Below are 19,998 nucleotides of genomic sequence, written 5' to 3' on the forward strand. Positions count from 1 at the left end.
TTTGAGGACATAGGACAGTTACTTAGTAGTGTGCGACCCACGTCATCAGTTTGTCCACACTGCCACATTCTAGACCTTTAGCAGTCTTGGTGGAAAAGGTCTCTGGGCTGCGAGGATCAGGAAAGGCTTCCTGGGAAGGCAAGTCTGATAGGCTGGGTGGGACACAGAGAAGAACTCACAGTGTCACACATAGTAAATAGGCCCTGCTCCTCAAATATAATAGCAGCTTATATAATAGCTCTAAGATCCTGAATTCCTTGAGGGTGAGACTTCTTTTAAGATATGAAAGAATATAATTGTTCAGAATTTCCAGTTATCTCCTAGGCAGAATGGGGAAGGGGCTGGAGGAGGAGGAGAAAGAGGAGGGCTAGGAGTACATTTGTACTCTGCGATTCAGTCTGTAGTCCAGGTTGCAAGTATGCTACCTCACAGCAGCTTTGTCACTGCTCCTTTCCCACTTCTGATTGTCAAACAGACACCTCTGCTGCCACCTCTATCATGAGCAGCGTGTAGATATTTCTGTCCCTTGGTTTCTACAGAGAGCTATCCTCACTCAGGCCTGAAAAGCACTCTTCCTTGTGATTTTGGTGCTTGGATTATAGCTGTACTGTGGTAGGATCTCCCTGCATGATCCCTACTGTCTGGACCATTTGGAAACTAGTATCTTCAAAGACATCTCTTAAACCACCCCCCGCCCCCGACCAGTCTCCCTACTTTCTAGAATTCACATGACATTTACCAATTTAAAATTCTTATTTCTGTAGCAATATGTAGCAGTTAATTTGCCACCTTGATGTAAACCTGACAAAGCTTTTCAATTCTGATCTGGACTAACCTCTTCAGTTATTATTTCAAGGCAGGCACATGAATGGCAATTTAATTTTTTCTCACAGTTCCTAAAGATGCCTGCCTTGCCTTTGGACACATCAATGTCCTTTACACTGCCCTGTGACTGCTTTCCTTATAGATTAGATGGCAAATTCTGTGGGATGGGAGCCCTGTTGCTATATTACTTTTAATGCTGCAGAGCCCCTGGCATGAAGTTTGCCAATACATGGTTCTGTTTTTACATAACAGTCTGGAGGAGATTAAAGGCAAAATATCTTGATGTCAGTTTTCTAAGATATTTATATGCCTTAGGATATAAGTTTTCGGTGACTATAAAGGGACTTTTTATATTAAACACTAAATCAAGTATTTGTTGAGCTCTTTTCATGTTATAGAAAGGTAGAGGGTATGATTTAAGTCAGTAATAAGACTATCAGATGAAAACAGCAGCCAGCATATCATTCCCGCAGTCATCATTCCTTTTTGCAGATGGAGAAGCTAAGGCAGAGAGGCTAAATAACTTGCCAAAGGCCATGCAGTAGGGTGTCAGGATTCAAGAACAGGCAGCCTGGCACCAGAGCTCTCTCTGGGAGCTTACTGTCTAATAGGACAATGAAACTCATTCCCATCTAGAAAAATGGGAAGCTATATAAAACCTAGTACTGAACAACTTCTGAAGAAGCTTGATTTCATTAGCCTGTGCGTAAGTAATGTCTTTCACCTCTGGGCCTGGTTCTCCTTACCTATCAAGGTGAATAGTGAGCAGAAAGAGCACTGTGAACCCTTTCACTCTAGGGTTTCTGGCTTTTACCTATTCAGCAAAACTTGCCTTTCCAGGATAACCTGGTGGCACTGAAAAACAGGGAGGACTTGTGTCTTTCCAGTAAATCTGGAAAAAGTAGAGCAGGGTGTGGAAGGTTGCACACAGACAGCAGTGGTGCCTGACACCTGTAGGGGAGGCTGCATGACTGCTTCAGGAAGGCCAGGACACTGGCTGGCCCCTCTGCTTTGTAACTTCAGCGGTCACTACTCTAATTTCGTTTGTGTGAGGCCGATTCTTTTTATGTGGTATTCTTTTATGTCTAAGGACATTAATTGTATTTAGTTTTGCTTGCTCTGTAACTATTACTTCAGATCAGAATTAACTTGTTGAATTGATACATCTTTTTTAAGGTTAAAGTATGTCTGTTGATGATCCTTGATTATATGCTCATCTTTAATTTTAAAATTTAGAATTACCACCAATACAGATCCATCCGTTTTATGCAGCCCACTTCCTGTGTTTGTTCTGGAAGGGATCTACCAGCTGTTTGCTGGGATCAGCCAGTAGTAACTGATAATCTGGGTCAGGGAACTCCCCATTTCTCCTGGGTATCACCAACTATATGGGACCCCGCCCTGCCTTTCAGACTTAACCAACAGCTCTTGCATTTAAGAGAGTCTTTCATTGCCGAGCCCATGTGACTGTTTCTAAAGCAGATCCACAACACTGCTCACCAGTCCTTCCTATGTCTGCTAACTCCACATAGCTTCTTCCTCATGCCATTCCTATCTGTTGACTGACTTTTTTGGCCTGTGAGGTTAAACTCTTGTGTTCTAATGTAATAATCTGGATGTTTGGGAGTCTTAGGGCAAGAAGGGGTGGTTGCAAGTTGTGCTTAGTCTACTATTTTCCACTAAGCTGTGGAACTCTTGGAACTTTTTAAAAACTTAAAATTTTTAAATAAGTAACACATTCACATGGTACAAAATTCAAAGACTACAAAGGGTGTAGGTTTGGAGAAACAGTAGGTGTCTTCTTCACTGAACGGTAGATATTAGAGACCATTGTAAAAGAGCTACTTTATTCTTTTTTTAAATACTGGCTTCGTATTCTGTTGAATGATGTAATTACCTACTTTATGCATTAAAATCCAAGTTTTAAGTTTCTTCTTTTAAAAATGTCATTCTCTGCCTCACAAAAAGAAGGTGAAGTTGTTCACCTATACTACCAGGGCTCCAGCAGCCATGTCTCCATTCTCTCTTGCAGCTGAAGACTTATAGTGAGAAATTGGACAAAGAGCAAGCAGCCCTCGAGAAGATAGAATCCAAAGCTGATCCAAGGTAAGAGGTTTCAGCATGCACTTGTTTTCACTTTTTTGAAAGTAACTTTGCTGATACTTAACTGGCTTCATTTGTTTAAACACAGAACAAAGCAGCCAAAGGCTATTGGTCTGGCCCCTGCAGGTCAGATCATTTTACTGCTCACCCAGAAAATGGTGAGACTGTGTTACTCTGAGCTAAGCTTGGGCTGCGCTGAGTTAGCCACCTTTCTTCCCATACCCTTTGTGTGCAGAAGCAGCATAGTTTTTTGTTTTTCTATTTTTCAAAATGGTCATACCTACATAGTACAGAAAAGCGTGCATGGTAAAAAATGTTTCTCCCACTCCTGTCCCCAGCCATCCAATTCCTTTCCCTAGAGTTCACTCTTGTTACAAGTTTTTAAACAGCACGTCCCTCCTTGGTAGAAAAGGTACAGGCTTTTCTGTCAAGACACAGCTGCTGTAGGTATTTGTTCTTCCATGTAGAATGAATTGTCATTAGAGCATTAGAGGAGAGAAAGCACTTTAACATTTGACCTTTTTAGCTTCAGACTGTTTCAGTGGTAAAGTCTCCCAGGAGCTTCTTATTTAAATGAGACAAATTGTAAAAAGTTGGAGGCACAGAATAAGGAGTTCTGGTTTGATGAACATTTTTAGCAAAAAGCACCCATAGGTAACTTGACTCTAGAATTAGAAACCTTTCTTTCATGAAATGGAGCAAAGCACTGTCAGATATTTAATATTTTTATTGTCAAATTAGTGCTTTTAATGACCTTAACCTGTTTACTTTTCAGAATGAATTTTAAAAATAGTTTTCAATAACATATATTCCTTGAATACAGTTGAATAATTGGTATCGTTAACTATATCCAGAACTATTGAAACTCTGATGATTCTATAGTTGACATTTTAATTCTGGAATCTGTAATGTTTGCTTGGATCCGGCATGATGGTCTTGGGTGTATAAATGAATAATAATGTCAGTTAAATGGAAGTCAGTGTCATTTGTGGAGAATCCATGAGACACTCTTAGAGCTGAGAAAGGAAATTAAAAAGAGAGCCCTTCTTTAGCTGGGAACCTGCTTTTAGCTGTGATTCATAAAATCATAATGGCTTGCCTATGTCATTTATTTTTTTTTTTCTTTTCTTTTCTCTTCAGTATCCTACAGAACCTGAGAGCACTTGTGGCTATGAATGAAAATCTGAAAAGTCAAGAACAGGAATTTAAAGCACATTGTCGAGTAAGTGTTGTTTGGTGTCAGCAAATAAACCAGGACTCTTAACAGAATCTCTTGGTTTACCTCCATTGTCCTGTTGTGATGTCCTATCCAGTGCAGTTTAAAAAGCAGATGCATCTAGCAGTTATTTGTCAGTTGTATAAACTGAATAGAGCACCATGGTTGGGACGCTCCAAAGACACCAGAAGTAAGTCAGATTAGTAACTGTGCCAAACCCCAAAACAATGTCACCTAACTTACAAAGGTATTGGAAAGAAAAGTCTTTTAAAGTTTTTGAAAAAATATATCTTGTTGACAGATGGCCTTTGTGAAAAGAGTAACATCATACAAAACCAAGGCTGTCCTGAAAACCTGGGATGTCTATATCCTATGTATGAGTCCTGGCTGCCACCATCTGGAAACTTGTAGTCTAGTCATGAGGTTGATGTGTGCTCAGGTGGCTAGTGTGAGACAGGAAATGATGCCAGGCAAGTTCTGCCTCAGCTCCAGGGGAGGAAAAGGCACTTCAGCACAGGAGCCATCAAAAAGGTATATGTTACTTAACCAGGGAGGACGGCAAGTGGAAGAGGGACTTGATGAGGCAAAGTTCCAGGCTGGAAGACGGACAGGTGAATAAGGTTGAGGCCTGCTGGGAGAGGAAGCAGACAAGACCAATTGGAACTAGGCTGTAGACCACTGTTCCTTTCATTGCCCAGTGATTACTGCTTACCTCACCAGCCCTTCAGAAAGAAAGGCCTCTTTTGATGGAGGTATAGCTAGCTGCCTGTAGCCTCTTGAAAAGAACTTTCCCAGGCTGAGAATTGGGGATCAGGGCAGCTACCTCATTAGCTTTTTGTCCCAGAATAAATTCATGAAATGTGAAAATAAGACTTGTGGACCAAATAGTTGAATAATTGCATCTGATTACTAGCTTGTCCAGATTTTGTAAACGTTCATGTCACTTTTAAAGGAGGAGATGACGCGGCTACAGCAAGAAATTGAAAACCTGAAAGCTGAGAGAGCACCATGTGGAGATGAAAAGGTAAAGGCTCTGAATTAGTCCTTGGGACTGTCAGGTTCTCTTACGCCTTACATGGGGAAAAGATAGTTCTAGAGAACCAAAAAGCAGACAGTCCGGTGCTAACTTATCCTGTAAAAACACATTTCTCAGCTGTTTTCCTTCTGTGATCTTAGATTTGCATCCATCTCTTTACTCTTTCCTCTGGGAGTAAAAGGCAGCAGAGGTTTGGAAGGCAGCAACCCAGATGTAAATTAACAGATTACACAACTCTGGCCTCCCTCTGTTTAGGGAGATGTTTTCAGGAAAAGTCTGAGCTCTGTTTCCTGCTCATCCATTCCTTAAATTTTCTGCCTCATTTTACCTTTCTCCTTTCCTACCTTGGATAATGCCCAACTCCCAAAAGGCAGCAACAACATGAAGAAGGAGAGAACAGTATTAGATTCAGCAGAAGAGCTCCAGGCTTGCAGGAGCAGTCTGGGTTTAAGGAACACACCTGGCCAGCTGGTTCTCTGAACAAAGGACTTATCTTCCAAGTTGCTAGCATGAGTTTTCATTAAATCTTCAATTGTATGAAACAGGGAACTTGAGGCTTAGGGAGTGCAGGAGTATCCAGCCACCCAGCACCAGACCACATGCCCTGCTGCTCAGCCCAGCACTCTGCACTGGACTGTGCCCATGGCTGTACAGGACACTGCCATGCCCAGCGGGGAGACAAAGGCCTTGCAGGGCCCTTCTCACTTCCTGAGTGGTTGCATTATTTCACCCAAGCCATACAGCATTTCACATCTGTGAGGGGACTGGCATGGGTGAACAGGAGAGCCTAGGAGGCAGTGGTATCCCAGGGTCATTGTCACAGAGCCCACCTCTCCAGTTGTTTCTAAAACTGAGCCTTTAAAGCTCAAATCATCAGCTTGGTTAGCCTCTGAGTTTGCACAAATTAGACTCTCAGGATCTTATTTTTCTTCCCAGCACATCTTGCTTGTGAGATTCTCATATTCAAAAAGAGCTACATTTTATTGTATGTGTAACTGACGGATACCTAAGAACAATTTAAAATCTGGGGCTCATCTAAGGGCAGTTCCCTTTCCGCTCTCTTCAGACATGCTCAAGAGGCATCAGCGCATTTCTCAGCTTCACCCTTTTGCCCCTACCTGGCCCCTGCCTACATCTAGATCTTTGGCTTCTGTCCCATTCCCAAATGCTCAGGAGAATTATTTATTATGTTTTCATTGTTTCAGACCCTCTCCAATGGAGAGCCACCCGGTACCCTGACCTCTGCAATGACTCATGATGTAAGTACCTGCTGCTCAGGGTTGGCGTTATCTCCTGAGGGCAGGTGGCCAGCTTTGCAGTATCCTGTGATGGCTTCTCATGCCCATTTTAATGTGCTCTATGGCCGGCTCCACATCTGTGCTTTCCAGGGCATTTTCCCATGTGATACAGCTGGCCCCTCAGACGGAGGCAGGGTCTCACCAGGAATGGCCCTGAAGGTCACCCTTCTGGTGGGTTTTCTCCCAGTCCCACATACAAGCATCTTGTTTTCATGCTGGCATCTCAGTTGGGAAGGGGAGAGGCCTGCATTGGCCACATATGCTGGTCACCATTCAGGCTCTGAGGGGTGGGGTGGTACATAACAGAAAACCTTCTCTCTGTTGTACTATATACCAGGCTTAGCAAACTTTCTGTAACGGTCCACATAGTAACTCTTCACCTTTGTGAGCCAGCTCTGCTGTAGTGACCATAGTTTATCGGTAAATGAATGGACATGGCTATGTTCCAATAAAACTTTATTTACAAAAATGGGCCACAAGGCATATTTGGCCCAAAGGTTGTAGGATTTAGCTGAGAGGCTATAGTTTGTCACCCTCTTCTGAGTTAAACCAGTGCTCCCAGCATTCCAAAAACCTCCAGGAGAAAGAGATGGGAAAGGAAGTGGAGGAAAGGAAAAGCAGGAAAAGTGTAAGCCTTCTTTAAGGGTTCCTGTTTCCTTTGTACTCTCATAATCTCCCTGGAAAATGAGCTTCAGCACTCTTCCAGTGAAGTCAGTTGGAGATTACCTGCAGCTGAGCCCCTTGGGTAGGTGGGTGTGGGTATGGGGATGTTTATATTCTCCACGCAGAGCCCCTTGGAGGGGTGTGTGTATGTGGGGGGTGTGTGTGTGTGTGTGTGTGTGTGTGTGTGTGTGTGTGTGGTCTGTGTGTTTATATTCCCCGTGCTGAGGAAGGAGGGCTCCTTTGAATCCTTTTGTTACTTTCTCTGAAGTGACAAACCATCCAGCTATGTCTCTTACCTTGCTGGGTTCGATGAGGGACTAGTTTCTTTGTATTTTCTATATCAGTGCTGTCCAAAAGAATTTTCTGCAGTGATGGAAATGTTCTGTATCTGGACTGTCTGCTGTGGCTAGTGGCCATCACATTGGATAACACAGTTCTAAGTAGAAACGTAGAAAACTAGCATAATCTCCAAACACAGGCATAGAACAACACAATCTTTAAGTAATGATTTGTCTCCACATCATCATAGGTTTTTGCAGAAGAAGGGCATATACGTTTGGAGGTTACTTTACCTAAGAACACTAGATTCAGCCTGGGTCCCCGAATGAAGAGTTTTATAACATGATATGAAAGGGTTATCAAGGGTCTCATATGAAATAGGACCCAGACACTAAACTTGGCCATTTGAGAAGAGAAATTTAAGGCCTTAGAGTGGGGCAGATATGATAAAATCATATGCAACTTTCAAAGAGTCCATTAAAGAGTGAACGTTTTCTATTCTCAGATAATTACAGCCTTTTCCAATTTTTAGGAAGACCTAGACAGACGGTATAATATGGAGAAAGAGAAACTTTACAAGATACGTTTACTACAGGTGAGTAAAAGAAGGACAAAAATATGCATAAATGCTTCTAACTAGGTATAAATGTCCTGTGACAGAACTAGGAAGTCTCAGTATCTGAGAACTAGAGAAATAAGTCGTGAGGCTGCTGTTCACCAGTCTTCTTTCTATCTGGTGTGTAACTCAGCAATTTAAGATGTTGGTAAAAACATCTCACATTGGTATGTTACTTTAACAACCACTCCTTTGAGTTAATCCTTCCCCAGGTGGAAACTGGATATTATATCCTATTTTCTTTATGAAGAAATTGATTCAAATAAGGTGAGTACTTGCCCAGAGTCAAGCAGCTGATAGGTGCCAGAGTCAGGATTCTAGTTACCTAGTACTCATCAAGTACTAAACAAGAATTGTTCTCTAGTCCTGTTCCTCTGAAATTAAGTGCCATTTCAGCTGGTTTTTTTTGATAACTGGTGGTTTATTAGAGTGGCACCAAACATGAGGAAGTAGGTTTCAAAATTAGCTCTAAAATTTAATTCATTCAGAGTCAAAATTACATTTAAAATCCCCTACATTGCCAGGATTTACTCATGGAAGCTCAAAAGCCAGAAGTTCCTTGTGTTGCACTTTGGTTCAAGTTAACCTTCTGTTCACTGGGAGGGAAAGGCTGGGCTGTGGTGGGAATGGCCAAGGGGCTGCAGAGGCCAGTGAGATCCCGTTTCCCCTCTCTCTGGCACCTATGTATTTTGCTGAGCTGTTACAGTTAAATTTAGGTGAGTCAAATTTGTCCTTGTTACAGACTCTACTAATATTTAAAGAGGCATAAAATTAAATAAAATTGGGACAGTACAGCAGCATGTTTGGAAACTTTTTGACTGAGTGCTTTGTATGTATGGAGCATTGCATCAGGTCCCAGAAATAACAAATAGGATGACCATCTCCTGGAAACGCTGGCTATTTGAGAACCAAGACATGTCTCTATATACATTAAAGTACAAGGGAGTTGTGCAAATTGCTTACTAAGGGCAGGTTCAGATTGGCTAGGGGAAAGTTTCAATAAAGCCAGTGGCTTGCTGAGGGCAAGGATCCGAGTCAAGACATGGCTGTAGAATGCGTGGAAATGAACTGACAGAGGACAGATTGCAGGACCATAGCTGATGGAACTTAGTATCAATTGAGATAAAAAGAGGAGTCAAGAATGATGCTGGAATTTCTGACACAAGGGTGGATGATATTTGTGTTATTCATTGAGAAGAAGCATAAAAGAGAAGGAATGGACTAGGGTTAAGGGCGAGAGGAGTAGTATAAATAGGAGTGTTAATGAGATCTGTTTGGGGCTTTTCAAAGTTGGAGTACTCAGCCATATTGAAATGTCCAAGGAGTGCTTGGTTGTCAGGTCTCACTCCCAAAGTAGTATGGGCCAGAGATTTGGGTGCCTGGGCAGTGATGATGAGGACTGGGGCTGTGGAATGTGGAAGAGGCCCTGAGTCTAACCCTGGTGAGCACATGTGAGGATAGGCAGAGCAGAAGGATGATCCCCCAGTGAGGATGCGCCTGAGCAGCCAGATGGGAAAACAAGTGTATGAGGCTCGTGGGAGCCTAGCAGAGAGCTCAGCAGAGAGAGTGGGAAGTGTCACTAGAAATCAAGAAAGCTAGGAGCTGAGAATTGTCCATGAGGTGTGTCCCCGGGAAGGTGTGCAGCGATTTTGGCAAAAGCAGTTCAGTGTGGTGCTGGGGAGAGCCCAGTCACAGTGGGTTGAAGGAGGACTGATGTGGACAGAGACTCTCATGTGCATGGCTCTCAGTACATTTCTCTTACCTGTAAAGGGGAAGAGAGAGACTGGTAGCTGAAAGGTGATGGGGCTTAAAGAAGGGCTTTTTTGAGATGGAATCTCACTGTGTCACCCAATCTAGATTACACTGGCATGATCTCAGCCCACTGCAACCTCCGCCTTCTGGGTTCAAGCAGTTCTCCAGCCTCAGCCTCCTGCGTAGCTGGAATTACAGGCATGCACCAGCATGCTCAGCTAATTTTTGTATTTTTAGTAGAGACAGGGTTTCATCATGTTGATCAGTTGATCTCGAACTCCTGACCTCGTGATCCAACTGCCTCAGCCACCCAAAGTGTTGGGATTACAGGTGGGAGCCCCCGCGCCCAGCCTAAATAAAAGGGCTTTTAAGGAGTGAGTACATGAATTTATTTAAATGCTGATGAGAAGGGTCAGTAGGTAGGAAAACAGATGCAGTAAAAGACTGAATAGTTGTATCTTAAGACTCCTGAAAGAAAACTAGAAGTCAGAGCCTGAGCACCTGTGGGGAGTGTAACCTTGACCTAAGGGAGAAATACATCCTTCCCTCTCCATAGAACTGCGGAGACCCAGTTTTCTATTAGGTCACCAGAATTGAATGTGGGTTTCCCACCAGGAGGCTCCTATTTCCCCACTGAATTAGAGATTCACATCTGGTGCTGCAGGCGAAGCAGGCAGGAGGGTGGGAAGACATGGTGGACAGAGGGATGCAGGCACAGAAGAAAGGCAGTGCTTACAGCCCACTTGGTTTGGAGACTACACATGTTCAGTGGGACCCATGCACAAGTGAGCGGCTCACTCTCCCAGCAGCTGCACCTGCACCGTGCCAAACCACACAGCAGTGCCATGCCTCCCAGACCCAGTCAATAGGGCAATTTCTGGAGTCTGTGGAAGGGAGAAAATGCTGGAAGGATATTTAAGGAATAGGTTATAGAAGCTTTTCCACCGGGATGAGGAATTTGGGGTGCATGTAGAGGCAGCAAAGTGGCATAGCTTCCCATCATTTTGAGCATTTCTTTTCTTTTTTTTTTTTTTTTTGAGACGGAGTTTCACTCTTGTTACCCAGGCTGGAGTGCAATGGCACGATCTCGGCTTACTGCAACCTCCGCCTCCTGGGTTCAGGCATTTCTCCTGCCTCAGCCTCCTGAGTAGCTGGGATTACAGGCACGCGCCACCATGCCCAGCTTATTTTTAGTAGAGACGGGGTTTCACCATGTTGACCAGGATGGTCTCGATCTCTTGACCTCGTGATCCACCCGCCTCGGCCTCCCAAAGTGCTGGGATTACAGGCTTGAGCCACCGTGCCCGGCTCATTTTGAGCATTTCCATTGCTGCCTTTCCCCACCTGGCAGTGGTGGAGCTGGCTACTTTAGAGTCCTTGGGGGCCTTAGTTGCAGGTTCTGTCCATAGAAGCCCTTCCCATTCAGTGTCTTCCCTCCTGGTCCATTCATTTGGTGTCTTCTGTGGTTCAGTTCATAGCCACGCCTCCTCCCACACCTAGGAAAGTGGGAAAGTCAATCTGAGATGGGGACCTTTAAGCTGATGGCAGAAGTTTGTACCTGCATTCTAGGGTGTGTGGTTGGGCTCAGATCGGGGTGCAGGCAATATTTTGGCTCCCCAAAGAAGTAAGGCCTTTTACCAAATAGTACTGTCTCTGCCTCCCTTTTGCATTTAGGCTCGAAGAAATCGAGAAATAGCTATTTTGCACCACAAGATTGATGAAGTCCCCAGTCGTGCCGAGCTAATACAGTATCAGAAGAGATTTATTGAACTCTACCGCCAGAGTAGGTGCATCAACCACAGACAAGCTCTCGAGGCTGGGGAGGGACAGGAGGCGAGGGGTCTGTCCCACTTTAGCATGGGAGAGCGTGCACCAGCACCAGAGCGCAGTCCACAAGGCCACCACCAGAAAGCTCTGTTTCATCATCAGGCCTGCTTGGCAGTCCGGGGAGCAGCACTGTGGTGCTCTCACTGCCCTCTCCATGGACAGATTGTTGAACCAGTTGTGCTCTTAGAATAAAGCTTCAAGGCAGCTCTCATCCTGGTCCTCCACACAGCCTTCCCTGAGTTCCCGCACCATTTTCCAGCTTCACACAGAACATTGTGACCCTGATGTCTAAAGATCAGTCCTCACTCATTGTTCTTCTCTGCAGACTTTCTTGCTGATATGGTCCTCAACCCTTAACAGCATCATATTCACCCAGTAACCCAGGATCGTGTCCCTCTCAGCCTCAATAAGGGACCATGTGCCATCAGGCTCAGAGTGGCCTTCAAGGCTGCCATTGCTTTTCTCTTCCTACCACTCCTGCCACATCTGCTCTTGCATCATATGTCAGCTAAATGACTCAGCTGCAGTGCCTCCAAGTCCCCTAGCCACACATCTGATTCTGTCACTTCTGTCTCTGCTGACAAATCTGCAGGAACTCCTCAGTCCCTGCTGAATAAAGCCTCTTTCTTTACTATGCCTGGGTTCCTCCCCAGTCTGAGTGGCCTGCCTGGAGGCCCCTTTCCTGATCTGAACCCTCACTTTGGCCTCACCAGTCTCCACACTGCCTCTGAGCAAACCATGAGCTTCAACGTTTTAGCCTTGACTCCTGTTCCGGGATCCCTTCTCTTCTGTCAGGCTAAATTCTTCAAGACCTAACTCAGATCCTGTAAATCTATTCTAGGCTCCCCACCCCAGGAAAGAATTGATCACCTCTTCTCTAGGCTCCCACTTTTGTATGTCCCTATGATGCCTCAAACTCCACAGGTAGAAAACTGAATTCAGCCCCCTCTACCCCACATTCCTCTTAGCCAAACTGGACCCCTCTCAGTTCTCTGACTCAAGCTGCTTGCCAGTTCTGTGTCTTAGTAATGTTCAAGTCTATTTCTTCTGGACTGCTGCTGTAACCCTTTCTTTTCCACCCAGAGTCTAATTAGATCCTTCCCAACATATATTTGATCATTTTACTCTAAAAGCTTTAAAGCTTCATAGCTGCCTGCAATTTTTTGGTTAATGTTTAGAATCTTAAATACACTGTACTAAGTCCTGCATCGTCTTGGCCCGCTTCACCCAGCTTCACCCCTCTTGCATATCTGCATCTTGGCCTGTGAGCTAGTACCCAAGTCCAGAGTGCCGTTATCCTACAATTCCCACTTAGTATTTCAAAATCAACTTAAGACTTTGCCTTGAGGGCTTGGCCTCTCCAACTTCCTTCCTGGTTTAAGCTACAGCAGTCACTCTGTTGGAGTAGTTCAGATCACGCTTCCTTCATATCCTCTCTCCCACCATGCTGGGCCTCACACTGGACTCAGATGATCAGAGGCGGGGATCAGCAGTGACAGTTTTCACCAGAAAGTAGCTTCTGCTTTAAGTTAAATCTTTCCCTTTAATTTTCTATTCCTATTTGCTTCAAAGCTTTTAGCAATAATAATACCTGCATCTGTATATTTCACAGAACAAACTTCAAACAGGTTAAAGTCATTTGGTAAAGACGTGTTTATACTAAGGACATTTTCAAACAGTTGCACCAGAATACCTGTATCAATTTATTATTGTCAAATATCTACAACCCCCACTAATTTCTTTAGCTGGATGAGGTAAGGGTGACTGGTTCATTTATGGGAGTTACTTTCAACTTTGGGTACTCACTGTCACCACTCGGGTCCCACCTTCAAGCATTCTCCTTTTGCTGATCCTGAGACTTGTTAAAAGCTTCCTAGGCGATTCTGTTTGTACACTGTGGGGTTTCTGCAGGGTAAGCTCCCGGGCCTGACAGCTGTCCTGGCAGTGCATTCATGGGGGAGAGGGCAGGTAGGTCATTCTGATACCTGTTCTTATTCGTGTGCTGATTTCTTTACATTTACAGTTTCAGCAGTGCACAAAGAAACCAAGCAGTTCTTCACTTTATATAATACCCTGGACGATAAAAAGGTTTATTTGGAAAAAGAGGTAAGAACATTTATAAAAAGAAAATGGCTTAATCAGCTGAGCAGGTAACAGTGCAGTTGACTCCAGGAAGTCAAATGGAACTTGATGTCTGGGACAGATACGTTCAGCATTAGCAGAAAGAGTGCCTATTTTATATGCTAAGTGCTGGCCTACCCAGTCAGAAAGTGCAAGATTCCTTTGGAGCCCAGATTGTCTGCTGTGAAGTGAGACTAGTGGACAGCCATTCTAGAGTGCTGTGGGAGAAATGCCATTGTTAAAAAAACACAATAGAAGCTCTGGAGTTGGTGAGACTAGTTTGAATTTTAAAGGAAGGGAGGAACCAATTGAGTAAAATGGGATTTGGGCTTGGTATCATTTACTGAGAGAAAATAGCTGTTTAATCATCAGTGACAGACATAGGCATGAACTAAAAGGTTTGTAAAATTCAAAGCAGGGGTGAAAGAGGGTTGATATGGTCACTGTCACTCCCTGCATCTTTCTAACACTTAAAAACAGGTTAAATTGGGCTTTCCAAAGTTGATGACAAACAGTTGGGGCACAGTATGCAGATGTGTCTTAATTTTAAAAAGAGAGCCGGGCGCGGTGGCTCAAGCCTGTAATCCCAGCACTTTGGGAGGCCGAGGCGGGTGGATCACGAGGTCAAGAGACCAAGATCATCCTGGTCAACATGGTGAAACTCCGTCTCTACTAAAAATATAAAAAAAATCAGCTGGGCATGGGCGCGTGCCTGTAATCCCAGCTACTCGGGAGGCTGAGGCAGGAGAATTGCCTGAACCCAGGAGGCGGAGGTTGCGGTGAGCCGAGATCGCGCCATTGCACTCCAGCCTGGGTAACAAGAGCAAAACTCCGTCTCAAAAAAAAGAAAAATCCTGGTCTTCACCAAGACAGCACAGTGTCCTGGAGAGAATATGGGCTTTGGAGTCAATCAGATTTGGGTTTATGTGGGTTATAGTGTGGCCTCATTTTTCTCACCTGTAAAATGGGGATAACACCTGATTGCATTGGTGATGATTATAATGAGGACAGAATGAGAAAATGTAAAGTTCCTTATGCATGGTGGATTCTCAGTACATACTCGTTCCTACCCGCCCCCTCATCTTGAGGTTGACAGACTGTGTCTTCATTTTATCACCACCTTGCAGCTTACACTAATTACTACTTTAATAATAATAATATTACAAATGTGGCTTTTACCTGTCCAAATTGAGGCATCTATAATTACTGTCACCTTTATCACCTGCTGTCAAACCAGGTAGATCTCTGTCATCCTAGAGGGCACTCCTTGAGAAGTTGTTTTATTTTTCTGTGTATCTGGGGCCTTACACAGTAGCAGGCATATAACAGACATTTGATAAATGCTTGAATAGATGAATTCATTTTGTGAGATTTGCATCAGACCTGGGGTCTGTGCTCTGCCCCACATCCTGTCCTCAGGGCCCTCCTACCTGGCGGGGGAAAGATTTACCTGACTTAGGGGTAGGCCAGCCTCTTCCCAAAGCCCTTAAACCCCATTGACTTTCCTTCATCAGCAGTGTTTAAAGTTGTTCCACTGTTTAAAAACTAGGGGTATTGTGAGGCGTGGTGGGGAGTTGGGCTTTTTAATTCCAAGCCACTTTAACACAGAGTGTTATATTTGAATAAATTTGGTATTTTATTTTAAATGGATTTATGCCTGTGGTATTTTAACTTTAAAACCTTCCTGTGTAGTAGTAAGGATAAGAAATATTTCTACATTGCAGTTTGTGAACCTAAAGTTAAAATGTGGTAATTACTTAGTTCTGAGTCTCCAAGTTGAGTAGTTTTATGGCCAGAAAGATGACCCAAGTTACCTTACTCCTGTCTCAGAGCCCTTCCCAGGACTGTATAATTGGTGCAGATAGAGGATCTCCTGTGGGGCTAAGGCAGTGTCTATGGGGCCTTGAACAGTGCATCTTCTTGGAGACACTCAGCCACCCAGCAGCTTGCTGCATTGGCGAGAAGATTCTGTGGGAAGGAATAGGGTGAACACAGTTCTCAGTCTCCACACTGTCTGACTCCCTTAAGCTGTTATTCCTGAAAATAAAGTGCAGTATTTGGCAAGATGGAAAGGGCTGTGGTGGCAGCCTGCCTAGAGAGCCCTAATGTTAGCTTAGTGTCCTCTCGGCTGGGATCCAGGTCCATTCAAAGCGCCCTCTCCCTACATTCCTGTGGGAATTCCCTGTACAAAGAGGGAGTTTTTTGTGAGAAGAAGGTAGATTCCCTGAGGAAAACTGAGACTGAGAACATGTGGCTCATTTTTTTTTCATGTTACTTTAATCTTCATAAACAAGGCGTGTGTTCCTTGCAGAAGCAGTATCTGGAGACAGGCAAGCTTGCAGCAATTGTAGTAGTGTGGACATCTTTTTGCCTTTCTTACGGTTTCATTTGTGTTTGTTTACTTCCCCAGATTAGTCTTCTGAACTCAATTCATGAGAACTTCTCACAGTAAGTACTGTCAGTTCTCCTTCCTGCTAATACCCTGTCACTCTGTGCTTTGAATTCAGCCCACCTCACATTGCTGTAATGTGTTTGAAAAAGGCACATGCAAGACTTAATGCTGGGTATGTGATTCTTACTCTTTTAGCCCTTCTGCGAAATGCAGATATATCTTGTTTATACTGCCCTTGAGTACCTGCAAAAATGTAATGATAGTATAGTGAAGGAAGAGCTTAGGAAAAAAAGTTAACTTTCAAATAATTTGACTGTGCCTACCTACTAAAATTTTTCTGTATATTATCAAATTAATATTTGTTAATGAACACATAGAGATGCTTTAAAATTTACATAATGGAATTTATATAATTTTTAAAAATTTTTAAATCTCATGGTAGATTTTTTTTGTTAATGTGTACGTTCTCCAGAAACTAAATGTCAAGACCCACCTGTTCCCCAAATCACACCAGTCCTCAAGCATGTCCATTGCCCTCCCTCCCCACCCCCACCATCCAGCAGCCCCAGGGCTTGCTCCTTGGAGAGCATGCTTCCTTTCTCTCTGGCACAAATCTCTGCTGTCCCTTGTCAGGTGACAGGGGACACATTGAGAGTGAGATCACAATGAATTACAGGTTCTAGATTTTAAGCTTCTTTTCTAATTAAAAAAAGGTGGAACCCACAGCTTTCTAATTCAGATTCACTATGTATATAATATACAACCTTGTGACATTTGTAAAAATGCCATTTTCATCTTTCTCAATGATTGAGAGAGCCTGTGGTTTGAGTGTTTTGTGAAGTCAACATGGTGAAACCCCGTCTCTACTAAAAATACAAAAAATTAGCTGGGCATGGTGGCGCATGCCTATAATCCCAGCTACTCAGGAGGCTGAGGCAGGAGAATTGCCTGACCCCAGGAGGCGGAGGTTGCGGTGAGCCGAGATCGCGCCATTGCACTCCAGCCTGGGTAATAACAGCGAAACTCCGTCTGGAAAAAAAAAAAAAAAAAAGAGTTCTGCTCCATCAGCACATCCTTCAGGAGAATTCTTAGTGTGTGCATGCGTGCATGCGTGCATGTGTTCTGATCCTCCAGGTGCCCTTCCCTCTACAGAGTTGGGAGGTGAAGAGGAATGGTTTAGGACATCAAGGAATCCACTTGTTTAGCTGCTGCTTCTAGAAATAGGACCAGGTTTCTCAGCCCTGGTTTTAGGAAATCTCAGAATATGTCTACCAATCTCAAGTATCTCCCAATCCTCAAATTTTATAAACCAAATGAAATTCATTGCTTAAGCAGTACGTGCCATATTTCAAATAAATAATATTTTTGTTAATTTTAGTAACATTTTACTTTAAGAAAAGACATATTAGTTTAGAAAGTTATAGGGAAAGTATGAGAAAAAAAGATTAATATGCAGTTATAAGACCAGGCTAATATCCATGCCTTCTCAGAGGTATTGAATCCTTAATTGCCTGGGATTCCAGGGGCCCCCCATGGCTCCACTGCCTTGCAAAGGCCTGGTTGCTTCTTGGGACATAGTCTGGATACAAAGCTGACTGCTTGGCATCTCCCCCTGCCTCAGAGTCCTGTGTGCCGCACATAATTCTGCTGGTTTTTCTTTCAGAGCCATGGCCTCCCCTGCTGCCCGGGACCAGTTTTTACGTCAGATGGAACAGATTGTAGAAGGAATTAAGCAAAGTAGAATGAAGGTCAGATGGCTTCTTTTCTGTAATGCAGCCCAGGTTTTAGAGTGGTGACAGGGAAGGTCCTGGGAAGAACAGGCCTCTTCTGGTAGTTGGGGAATGTACCCTCAATCCTGAAAAGACACATTTCTGCAGAGGGATTCCCACCATGTCTCTCACTCTGTAGTGGGCAGAGCCTGTCCCATGAGCTGCCTATACCCAGTGGTTTAAAAGCTGCAGTTAGGAGTAGCTCCCAGGATTGAACACCTACTACGTACCAAGCACTGTGCTGACCTTCCTAAAAGATCTCTGAAGTGAACAGTATTACACCCATTTTACAGATGAGGAAACCACTTTTCACCGGCAGGCTTCCTGTCTTGACTAGATTCACTTCCTCGGTGGATCTGTGATACCTGACATTCTGCCTCAAGAGATTCAGTCCTTAGAATCTTAGGATCTTGAGAGCATTTTTATTTTCAGGAACCCCCTATAAAAAAGGGAAATAATTGCTGAACTGAGTTCTGCTAAAGTGAGAGGAAATTCAACCTCAGAAGTCTGAAGAGAAAAGAGAGGCACCACTCAGGGTGCAGCGTGGATTTTCCTACAGACACAACTGCAGTTTCCTACCACTGTTCTCAGATGAATCCTAACTAGTACTTCCAAGTATCTCTTGCTTCTGGTCCTGTTTAAAAAATATATCACACCAGAGTGGTTCTTCGACAAGGCAGTAAAATCTTCTAGGGACTTAGGGTTTCTCCTCTTACCATCTTGGGGCAAAGGGCTCCTGTGAGTGATACCAAAATGTAAACACGTAAGAAAGAAGGAATTACCCATAGGTCCTGTCATCATAAAATAGCCTGTTACAGAAGACAAACATTCAAGCCGCCTGTAATCTCATCTCACAAGAGATGAGCTAAGGGCAGAAGTGCTCCATATCCCTTTCCCTGTAGAAAAATACCATTAATCTCTCTGTGAATGGCTTCAATAAAACAATGTCAACGGAGGAGAAAAAAAGTATCACTAGTAACAAGCACGATTTCTCAAGACTATTCAGCCACAGAAATTAGAACTACGAAAGTCAGTACTTGCCTGTGTAAGCACACTCACCCAAGCCAGAACAGGCTCTTTGCAGAGAGCAAATGCAGTCCCATCTCAATGCCCTGGGGTGTGAGTAGTTGGAAGGCAGAGAACCTGGCTGACCAAAAGCCTGTGACAACCCAGGTGTCACTGTGGTGGTCACATGTACCCTGCCATTGCTCCTCAGAAAGCTGCTCTGGTTCAGTCAGCAACAACAGGAATTCACCAGGTTTTTTCCTTTGGCTTCCACTTCCTGTTTACACTGACAGGAAGCGGAAGCCAAAGGAAAAACCCCGTGAATTCCTGTTGTTCTTGACTATGAACCAGAGCAGGGGAAGAAATGGGCCTCATCCCTTCACTGGCTTCACTCCCCCAGGCTTCATGCTCTTGGCATCTCAGTGCTGACCAGTGTGAAGAGGCATCTCTGTATCTGTCTCTCCCCTCCATGGTGGGTGTCAGATGGGTCAGTGGCACCCAGGGCAGAGTGGGCTCTCTTTCTCAGGTCTGCATCCCCAGTCACTAATGTGGCATCTAACCCCTGATTAAGCCCTCAAGGACGGTTTGTTGAATGAGTGAATTCATTCAGTGGAGTCAAAGAGCAGTTCTCAAAGAGAGTTCCAGATATGCTTTAAATGTTGAATGTTGACACTGCGAATGAAACAGCACTCACTTGATGGATGTGTTTTATTGTGTTTATTTGAAAAAAAAAAACAAAAAAACAATGTAGCTTTCCCTGTAATGGTGCCATAATGGAACCTGCTGTCATAGATGTAGCAGGGAGTCTGTGTCCTCTCAAGCACAGGTTTCTCAGAACCATTAGGTTCAGAGTGTCACATTGTAGACCAGTGCTGGGTAACAATAATTGAATAGGTATTTATGCTCTGTCTAAGGGTTTCTGAGTAAAGAAAAGGTCACATATTAGTCCACATTTTGACCTCACTCAGAGGTAAGGTCTCTGAATTGCTGGAATACTGTGAGCAAGTGCTTGACACAAGCACTTCATAGACCTAGGATGTGAAGAGATGATAAGTAGGGAATAAGAATGGTATGTTTGGGTAAAGGGACACTAAGA

At 43.9% G+C, this 19,998-nt stretch overlaps 1 protein-coding gene across 2 annotated transcripts in view; it reads left to right on the forward strand.

Annotated features, from left to right (window-relative positions):
* The window catches only part of CCDC93 (CCC complex scaffolding subunit CCDC93), a 90,315-nt gene that overhangs the window by 58,351 nt on the left and 11,966 nt on the right, over positions 1-19,998 (forward strand). For both annotated transcript variants that reach the window (XM_003931540.4, XM_010342156.3), the window contains exons 14-22: positions 2,858-2,931; positions 4,069-4,150; positions 5,097-5,168; positions 6,386-6,439; positions 7,953-8,015; positions 11,463-11,571; positions 13,639-13,721; positions 16,147-16,184; positions 17,792-17,876. In XM_003931540.4, the coding sequence (XP_003931589.3) occupies positions 2,858-2,931; positions 4,069-4,150; positions 5,097-5,168; positions 6,386-6,439; positions 7,953-8,015; positions 11,463-11,571; positions 13,639-13,721; positions 16,147-16,184; positions 17,792-17,876 (660 nt within the window). The remainder of the gene's footprint in view (positions 1-2,857; positions 2,932-4,068; positions 4,151-5,096; positions 5,169-6,385; positions 6,440-7,952; positions 8,016-11,462; positions 11,572-13,638; positions 13,722-16,146; positions 16,185-17,791; positions 17,877-19,998) is intronic.

The sequence above is a fragment of the Saimiri boliviensis genome, chromosome 5 (genome assembly GCF_048565385.1).
Source record: "Saimiri boliviensis isolate mSaiBol1 chromosome 5, mSaiBol1.pri, whole genome shotgun sequence".
Lineage (NCBI taxonomy): Eukaryota > Metazoa > Chordata > Mammalia > Primates > Cebidae > Saimiri > Saimiri boliviensis.